The sequence below is a fragment of the Vigna unguiculata genome, chromosome 9, assembly GCF_004118075.2.
Source record: "Vigna unguiculata cultivar IT97K-499-35 chromosome 9, ASM411807v1, whole genome shotgun sequence".
Lineage (NCBI taxonomy): Eukaryota > Viridiplantae > Streptophyta > Magnoliopsida > Fabales > Fabaceae > Vigna > Vigna unguiculata.
In genome coordinates this window covers 40371393-40381809 of record NC_040287.1, presented here as the reverse complement: position 1 = coordinate 40381809, position 10417 = coordinate 40371393, and the positions used below count along the sequence as shown (strand labels likewise).

The window sequence follows — 10417 nt, the reverse complement described above, 5'->3', positions numbered from 1 at the left end:
AATCACAATCAAATGGTTTGCATCAACTTTTTCAAAAAAGTTTTTACATAAAAGAATCAACTTCTCTACAAATCAAAATTGATTTACATACATACAAATTAAAAATATATAAGAAAGCTAAAAAAGACTTTTAATTTGTTAATATATAAACTAATTTTAATTTTTAGTCCTATTTTTGTTTTCTAAGTACCCTTTGTTGTACTAACTTCTCCATCGTTAACTTCTAAACAAATAAATAATTGAAAATAATTTTTATAATCTAAAATTAATTTAAAAAATTCTCATCGTTTGTTTAAGCTATTATTTACAGATAAATTATGTTAGACATCAAAGTGAAACTTGACGTCTCAAATATATCTCAAATATTTCTAAATTATGTTAGAAATAAATTATGTTTAAACTTGACGTCTCAAATTTATCATTATTATTAAAAAAATTAAATAAATAAAATATTAAATCATGTATATTTCTTTTCTTTTTGTCAAAACTAACTTGTCAATATAATAATTTTTTTATGGAAAAACGTGAAAAACTTTGAACCGACCAAAATACAAGCACCCATGTCATTTATGCCGATCGTATAATAAATTTTTATTTAAACTCATACTGAAATTAATTTTAACTTAAGAAGTTAATTTTTGTTTTCTTATTTTTGTTTCCAAGAAAACTTGTGGAGAAGCTGGTTGAAACTTGTTGATGAATTATCTTCTTGGTTAAGGTAGAATTATTGGTTCTCATTTCCAAACCCATTTCCATCTGAGGAATTTGATAGGTATGCTTTCTGAGTTGCTTTTCTTTTCTTCACCATTAATCCCAAACTCCCAACTCGCACAGTCTCAATCATCGAATTCAATGGGACCTAGCTAGTCATCATTCTTGACGGCCATTACAATGTGATGTGAAGCACCATGCTTGTGTTCGCAAACACTATCTGCTAAGAAACTCAAATTATTGTTTGAAGTGATTCTTAAGCGAAGATGCTTTTAGCAGTAATTTGGTAACAAATGTTTGGTTTTAACGAGTCATCAAGTTAATCATAAGTGGTCCTCCATCTTAACCAACAATCCCACTTCCGTTCTTTCCCTTCTCATCTTACCATCCTTTTCTTTTCATGCGCTCATCCTTTCACTAAGTCACTTCACCAATTCCGCAAGTGCTTGTGTGGGACAAAGGGTTGCTTCGTCTCTCCGAGTGGATTTGTTTTCGGGTAAACTATTTTTGCATTTTCCTAATTGGTTGCGTTTTTCAAGTTCAATATAAAGAAAAGATCTTCATAAATCCTTCTCATTCATATATACAAGTGTTTGATGAAATAGATAAATCAGAAAAGCATGGGTTTGTCAGTTGGGAGGTGAAAGTGGCTTTAATCATATTATCTTGTCCTTGTCCACCCTCGACACATGATTAATGAGATATGCAGAAGCCAATGTCCCATTGTACCAATTAACCAAATTAATTACTGTGTTTCAGGACCCACCATACTCTGCAGATTAATATGCATTTAGCTAACAAAATCATAGCCATAACCTTAGTTCCGCATTTTTATTACTTATAATGCGACAGTTACACTCCAAAACCCTGGTTTCCGCATTCCACCGTAACGGTCAAAACTTCCTTCCCATTTTCTTCATTTTCAATTCACTTCTTCCTTTTCTCTTGGCCCAATTCAGAAACTCGTCGTTCAACGCTTCATGACACTATCACGACCACAATGGTAGAAGCTGCAATCTCCACGCCCAAAAAACTCGCGCCTCGTTACACCTCATCGTCGTCGTCGTCTTCTCCTCGGTCTCCGTCGCCATTCACGCCCAAACGATCACAGTCGGTGGAGCGAAGACGAACCGGCACTAGTGGCGCCACCCGCACGACGACGTCGTCTGGCAAAATGCTTCCAACTTCCGCAATAACACGAAGCCTATCCGTGTCGTTTCAGGGGGAGTCATTCTGGATCACCGTCAACAAAGCCAAACCGACAACGAACATCGTTTCCTCTCCCAAACTCGTCGCGCCGAGAAAATCGCCGTTGGACGGCACATCGTCTCCGCGAGGAGTTATAAATAGCAGGGGGCAGGTTTCTTTTATTCGTCCTGCTTCACCGAACAAGGTTTCTAATGCAGTGGCAGCCTCTTCTTCTTCTTCTTCTTCTTCCAGAGGTGTGAGCCCCTTGAGGCTCAGAAACGGAGCGTCCTATAACGGTTTCACCAACGAGCCTTCTGTTTTGAGTTTTGCCGTTGATGTTAAGAGAGGGAGGGTGGGAGAGAACCGAATTGTGGAGGCGCATTCCCTGAGGCTTCTCCATAACCGCCTCTTGCAGTGGCGTTTTGTCAACGCCAGGGCAGATTCTGATCTCTCTTCACAGAAATCCAATGCTGAGGTATGGTTTTATTTCAACGGAATTATACTTGCAATTTATTATTATATATTTTGGATATGATTTCTATAAGTGAATATATAATTATAGCTTCTTTCCATCTCAGCGAGTTTGTCTTGGAATAAATTAGAGTGAGTAATCTCTGCAGAAGTTCACCGGAGTTTCTTAAGTTTATTTTACATTGAGATTTAGGACTCTCTGAGAGTGACAATTAGAGTGCAATCGTTAAATAGGCAAGATCAGTTCAGGTCGTGTAATGTCACGCATTGTAGAAGTTGACCAGGTTCTTTTGAATTCATGTTGAGCTTTAAAACATTCCGGTGAATGGCATTTGGAGGTCATACTCATTAAATTGAATTAACCAATTTAGCTCACGCATTGTAGAAGCTAGCTAGAGTTTCTTGATTTTCAGGACTCTACAACAGGTGACATTAGAGAACAGTAGCATTGAATATGCATGATTAGTCCAGGTCACACGTTGTGGAAGCTCACCAGAGTTACATTAGTTCATCTTGAACTTTTAGCATGAGCAATCTTAGTTAGTGATAAAATCATGCTTGTGATTTGTTATGGATGTACATGTAAAATTGACTGCTGATTTTTTTTTCTTTTATTAGAATTGTCTGTATGATGCTTGGGCATCTACCACTAAACTACGACAATCTGTGAGTTCCAAAAGGAGAGAGCTACAATTGCTGAAGCATAAATTGAAGCTGGTTTTCATCCTCAAAAAGCAAGTAAGATCTACCGTTACCCTGTGAATTGTTCGTATAATTTTAGCTTGATAATAAGATTTGAATTTTATTCTCTTCCACATGAACTTTCGTATCCCAAATTCTAAAGTAAACTTTCACTGTAGATGGTTTATTTGGAAGATTGGGCTATTTTGGATGAAGTTTACATAAGTTCACTTGCCGGAGCTATTGAAGCCTTAAAGGCTAGCACTCTCCGCCTCCCTGTTGTTGATGGGGCCAAGGTATTTACTTTTTGCTTTTCGTTCACTCGTCTTTTCCTTTGATGATAGGTAGTGTCATAATGATTCAGTTGATATCACTGCTTAGCATGTTTTGGGAATAATATAAAAATCTTCTGTCAGGTAGATGTACATAAAGTGAAGGATGCTGTTTGTTCAGCTGTGGATATAATGAAGGCCATGGGATCCTCCATATGCTTTTTCTTACCCAAGGTGCATATTCTTTTTACCATAGATAAAGATTTTAGATATCAATTATTATTTGAATTTCTGGCTGAACATAATTTTTGTTTGATTTTCTGTTTGTTAATAAATTAGTTTTTTTTTTGGGGATCACCTGGTCTCTGGATCCTGAATTTCCTATTATGTTATGGTAGTGAAGTATCTCTGCTTGTTTTACTTAAAACACCTCAAGTCTAAAAGGTTTCAAATTCAACCTTGGAAATGCAGTGACATTAAAAAAGTTAGAATAAGCTTTGTTGGTGGTAATAGTTTTACACTAAATTAGTCGGATGCTTAAAATATGGATTTCAGATATGGATGGTCTTAGAACAGAAGAAAAGGATAAGCCATAATAAGTCTAGCATTGCAAAGACAATTTCCCTTGCTTCTGATAGCAATCACAAGCGGTGAACCACTTTCTGGGAAAAGAGTTAAAATCGTTACCTAATGCCATTTGTTGTATGATAAACAAAGATGGGTTGAGTGCATAAGCCTTAACTGCGACAAATGAGGAGTGTCAATTCAAACCGTGCACTCCAATTATTTTCTGTAATTTATTAAAATGGATAAATTTAAAAATAATTATATATTTATAAATGAATAAGTCGTGACTGAAAATATTTGTATTTTTTCCATAATTTATTAAAATAAAATAATTTAACAAGTGTTGATATAACTAATCCTACTTGAAATTACTTCATAATAAAAACTATGTTTTAATATATGTTTATATTTTTTTCCTTTTTAGTATCTCAATTTTTATTTGTATTTATTGAATTCCGATTTGCTAACACAACTTTAATTAAAAAAATACTTCCATATAGATTCTCATTAAAAAAATTTAAAATCATATTTACAAGCACAACTTAATTAACTAAAATCATATATTAAAATACTATTTTTTATTGTAATTTACTGGATAAATTATGAAAACTTTATCCATTTTGATAAATTTAAAAAAAAAAATCATCACTTTGGTAAATTTGCACTTTTTGTTGTTTTATTTACACATTTTTATTATTATATGTTGACTTGATGTTACAACCTTTATTTCCTTCCATCAAGTTTTGCTCTGATTATTCTTTTGTTTATGCAGTTTTATTATTATTTGTTGACTCGATGTTACCACTTTTATTTCCTTCTATCAAGTTTTCCTCTGATTGTTCTTCTGTTTATGCATTTCTATTATTATTTGTTGACTTCATGCCACCACCTTTATTTCCCTCCATTCTCTAACTTGAATTTATTACACCTTATGTCCACTTTACATACCCCGCCTTTCTACACAGCCACAGATTCTTGTTTGTTTGACTGTGCAACCCTGGTCTCTGTTCTGCATCATTTAAAATTAACTACATGTATGAGTGACTACTGAGTTACAGAGTTTATTTTTATGACTCGTGAAAATAATTAGGATTAGTCTGGTTTCTAACTCCGAGGCCAAGTTTCATAAGTCGAGTTACATTTTTTAGTACTTAATGCATCAAAGATATTATTAGGAACTGTGATGCCTGATGCCTTTAAGTACGGTCCATTGACGTGCTAAAATGTCTGAAAAGCGTTTACAATTGATAGGTTGGATATGTAAATTCGTTGGTGGTCGAAGTTGCCAACTTGATTACACAGGAGCATGTTTTGCTTGATGAGTGCAGACACCTTTTATCAATGGTAACAACCATTCAGGTAATGAAAAAGAAGTAGTGAAGAAAAGTATTTTGCTGATTTTCATTAAACTCAAATGGATGGCTGCAAGCTTATTGACAAAATATTTACGCGTGCAGGTTAGAGAGTGTAGCCTTAGAACGCATATTTCACAACTGAAGTGCTTACCTGAAGCTCAACACTGAAAGTAACAAACACATGACTGTATGTATGACCAAACTCACATTCATTGCTAACGTATTGTAAGTTATGATTCTGCGTGCTACCAATTGGTGTGCTTATCTTCGCCTCGCGTCAATGCATATGCAAACCAAATTGTCAGGATTGAAAGTTCATGCTTTAAGATGCAGGTTTTTTTTTTCTTTTTCCTATTGTTATTTTAAAAAAGGTCAAAGTATGTACATAAACCGTGTAGGATGTTATATTTTAGTTGAATCTTTTTTATCTGTCGTGTAATTAGCTCCTAAATGGTATAATTATGATGCGGTTAGTAAGGAATCCGGTTATTTTCCCCTGTATTAGGGGGGGTGGTTTGGCATGTGTATTCCATTCTGTTTTGACTATAATTTTCTTTTTTCCTCCCGTCGATGAACATTTGAAAGAGTTCATTTATAATATATTAATATATTAATATATATAGGACAGTGGTATTTTAACACTAATTTTATTATTGTTTGATATTATTTTTCGTTGTTATTCGCTTTTTTCTTTAAATACAAAAATTAATTTTTATTAAGACCATTTTACTTTTACAAAAGTTCTCAAATGATAGTCAAACTTATTGAAACAACCTTTTTTTCATAAATATAATATAATATATCATTTGTTTCATTAACTTTTACCAGAAAAGTTAATTTTTTATCTATGAAGCTCAAAGACACCTCATAAAAGACATATACCATATTCGACACGCATACCACATTTATATAACATACGTATCTATAAAGTGTTTAATTTAAAAGATAATATTTTTTTTGACATAATTTTGACATATGTTCAAAATAAATATTAATAACTACAAATCCAATCATTTCTAAAAAAGCCTTTAACTTGTAAATTTATTACTTAATTTTTTATTATGATTATAAAAATAAGGAACAAATTTTATATGTTTATTATTTTTTGCTTTTTAAATATTAAATATATAAATTAGGTTATTTTTGTTAGTTGATATTTTGAAAATAATGTGTATATACATCCTGTTTTGAAAATCAACTAATTTCATCTTATTTTATGATTTCCTTTCTAGAATACTATTCATTCAATTGACATTTTATTTACAGAGATTCTTTTATTTGTATATCTATTTTAATTAAAGGTGATTTGGGGGAAGGATGGTTGAAATATAATTAAATGGAACTACATAGTTTTCCTTTTTTTTTCTTTTACTGATAAAAAAAAAACATAGTTTTCTGTTTGTTTTGGGCCATTGGCCCCTTTCATAAAAAACACATCTTTCTGTTGGGTTTGTATTCCACGTTTCTAAATAACAATTATTTTGTGTTGCAAAAACTAGAATGCTGGTGTGTAACCAAGGGACGTGTGCCTATAACAAGAAAAAACAAATACAAAAAATAATCCCTATATAAATTAGCTCATATTGGTCTAGTCACTAAGATCCGTTTGTATCATGATGCCACTAAAAGTATGAACATTCATTTTTTTTTTCTTTTATTGATGGCCACAATCTCGTCTCTAGTTTTTTACTTGTCTAATAAATTGTTACGCACATGTTCATTCAAATAACAAGTTTGATTTAAATTTTAGGATTTAAAATTTAGGATTGAGGATTTAAATTGTCAGATTTCATGAGATTTATTTTAAAAATTAGACATACTATACTTTCTAATTATATGAATTTTTTATTAATGTAAATTTTTTAAACTGATAATACATACAGATTAGATATTTTCATCTTTGACAAAACTTTTAAAGAATGCATGATTTTGTATCGATTATCCTTAATTATTCTAACCTTGATCTCATATTGTATCCATTTCCTCTGATTCTAACAAATTAAACCATGCTAAACAGCGGGGTTTGGGGAGGAATTACACATTAAGAAATTGACTATTTCATTGAATCGATTTTGAAGTTGCTGGTTCCATGATATGGTGCAGTTACGCTACACGTCGACATATAGGTTTGTGGATTTCCATAATGGTGTGTCAAATCTCAAGATTGTAAATTTATTGTTGGAGTTAAATGAATATACAAGAAAAAGTTATAGTATATAAATGGGACCACCCTCGTGAAGTTTTGTTGTAGAGTTAATACTTTTTAAAACTTGGATTGCTATTAATCGGTATTTTGGATTAAGTTCTAAAAGATATTAAAGGGGAGATTTGCATAAAACTTTCTAATGGTTAAATCATTTCAAGAGTGATATGGATTTATCGGACTCAAAAATAATAAATCTCGAAAAGTTTCATATAATCTATGATAAGTAAGTGGGTGGTATAACTTATAATAAATAAGTGAATGATCGGTAATGAATTTTAAGTCTGTGTTTTTTATTTCAAGTTAAAAACGATTTAAATTTGTATTTGATTCTTTTAATATTTTTGTAGTAGAGTATTGTGATGTTTAATTTAGATTAAATTATTGTTTTGGAGAGTGTCATTATATTTGTGGTCTATGTGTTTAAAAGTGGTATACATGTTGTACAAATTTTCATGTAGTATTATTCTCTGGTTGTTTTTAGACAATTACCGTGATTTTTCTCTAAATTTGAAGTTTTCACATTATATCTTTGTGTATCCTTGTGTTAATCTTATTTCCTAGTTAATATAACGATTCTCAAAAGTAAAGATGATAATATTTTTCATTAATGATGTGTTTTCACGAGAGGATCTAATGAATATAGAAGTGTTTAATATTCAATAATGTATATACTGTCATATAGTGTATATATAATTTGATAGTACCATGAGTTTTATTGATAATTAATATAAGTTAATGATAACAACATAAAAATCATAATTGAAAGATGTCAATAATGACAACTGATAATTAAAAATCTTATAATAAACTGTCATAATTAGAACTTTGTATTTGAGTCTCTTTTACAGTATATAACTTTGGAATTTTGACCGATTTAAACATACATAAACAAAGTTTATATTTTTACATTGTTAAACTAGGTTTAAATTTAACTTACGATGTTAATATAATATATTCTTGGTATAAGAAAGTACTATGTTAAAAATAACGCATTATTTAAAAATAAAATAAAATCATAGCATTTAAAACTTTATCTAGTCCATCATTTAAGTTCATCATTATACTGCCCTCAAATTTAAGTATTTTTATCTGTGTGTGTGACAATATATATGAAGTTCACAATTTATAACACAAAAATTGGTGGGTGTAAAGAAGTTGATTTAATCTAGCACTTGAATTTTAAAAAGAATATAGTAATTGTTACTTTACTTGAGGGGCGCCGCATTTGGGAAGTGGAAAATTGGTGTCGTGGGAAGAAGAAGATTCAGAGAAGCTGGACATGGCAACAAGGATTCTCCAAAGTTCATGGCGCTACTTAAAATGATACAACAAATTTTATCTAACTTTTTTTTTTTTAAAAGCAATCCAACAGGTTGGTTGATTTCGTATCCTGTCAATAAAAAAAGAAAAGAAAAAAAAGATTCTGATTTATAAATACGAAGTGGTCAATTAGAGTAATGTATTTTTCTAAAATACGTTAACGCACATGTCGAATATCTTCAACTGAGTTGTCCATCATAATTAGTTAACTATAACATCGAACAATATAGATCAAGATTTTGAATTTGGTATCCTTCAATGATCTTTCATCAACAAGTCAGAGCCACACATAAATATCTATACACATTTTCGATAATTTGCAATCCATCTAACTCTGTTTCAAGCAAAACTTAATTACAATCATTGTGATAAAAAACAATTTCACCATCATCCAGTTATTTGTTATATATAATGTTTGAAATTTCAGACGAATTAAATTTTAAAAATATTATTTCAGTTCTTTAAATTAAAATCCATGTTTAAGAATGAAAATTAAAAATAAACGCCACACGTAATACTATATAACATTATCGGATATTTTCAAATGAGTTGTCAATTTTAATTAGTCATGTATAACACCCAACATCATAGACCACACTTTTAGATTTGATACTTGTCAACAATCATTCATTAACAAAATCGTATATATATATATATAAATATGTACACATTTTGAATGGTAGTCTTGAATGAATACCTAATTTGCTCTATATAAACTTATTCTCAAAATAAAAATTAACAGTGATCGTTTAAGTTTAATTTTAATATTATGATAGATATTTTGATGATTTATATGGGTTATAAAAATTAGTCTTGGATTATCAATTAATAATCTACTTCTCCTACATCCTGAAAAATAATGTTAAATCAATACAATTATAATAAATATTTTTATAATATTTTACAAAATATATTTATTATTTTTGTAATAAATACAATTATATTATAACACAAAGTATTATATCACAATAAATACAACTATGAGTATGCTACAATGCACATGTATAAAGTAATAAATTAAATGATATATATTATTTCAATTAACTTTATTAGTCGATCAATTACCATTTTACATTTTTTTTACTTATGTTACTAAATGTAAGGCATTATCACATATAATATTTACTTAATCTCTCATATATTATTTTATTTTTTAATAACCTGAGTGTTAGATAATTTTTGTAAGTATATTTTCATCTAATTTCACTCGCTTGTCAACAATTTGTATCTCTATATTCCCACTTTGTTCGGAAGAAAGATATAAATATTTACATAACAATAATATAAATTTTATTAAAGAAAAGAATTTGTAATAACACAACAATCTCTTGAAAAAAAGAAGATTATATTTTTGGTTATTTAACTTTTAATAAAAATTAGAATTATTTTTCTTAAAACGTATTTATTAATTAATATTAAATAAAAATATGTGAAATAATATAAATAATTAAAATATTATCATAAAATATATATCAAATAAATTTAACAATTAAATTCAAATATTTTAAAAATTAAAAGTTATGAGATTAAATTATATCAAAATTTTGTTCGGAGAAAAGTATATTTAAAAAAGAAAAAAATAATAGAATGAGGAGTGAAAGGTGGGTAATGTGTGAAGGAGGCATGACTGGAAAAGCTGTCAATTA

General features: G+C 29.8%; 1 protein-coding gene across 1 annotated transcript; it reads left to right on the top strand.

The window, feature by feature from the left end:
• Nucleotides 1–1128: 1128 nt before the first annotated feature.
• Nucleotides 1129–5726, top strand: LOC114162941 (QWRF motif-containing protein 2). Its single transcript, XM_028046956.1, has 7 exons — nucleotides 1129–1207; nucleotides 1671–2374; nucleotides 2989–3108; nucleotides 3231–3347; nucleotides 3468–3557; nucleotides 5142–5249; nucleotides 5348–5726. Exons 2-7 carry the CDS (start codon nucleotides 1712–1714, stop codon nucleotides 5411–5413), a joined length of 1164 nt encoding a protein of 387 aa, XP_027902757.1. The 5' UTR covers nucleotides 1129–1207; nucleotides 1671–1711; the 3' UTR covers nucleotides 5414–5726.
• Nucleotides 5727–10417: the final 4691 nt, after the last annotated feature.

Coding starts and splice junctions, on each gene's coding strand:
- LOC114162941 (XM_028046956.1), top strand. CDS start 1,712: ATGGTAGAAGCTGCAATCTCCACGCCCAAAAAACTCGCGCCTCGTTAC. Junction 2,375..2,988: donor CACAGAAATCCAATGCTGAG/GTATGGTTTTAT, acceptor TTCTTTTATTAG/AATTGTCTGTATGATGCTTG. Junction 3,558..5,141: donor TATGCTTTTTCTTACCCAAG/GTGCATATTCTT, acceptor TACAATTGATAG/GTTGGATATGTAAATTCGTT.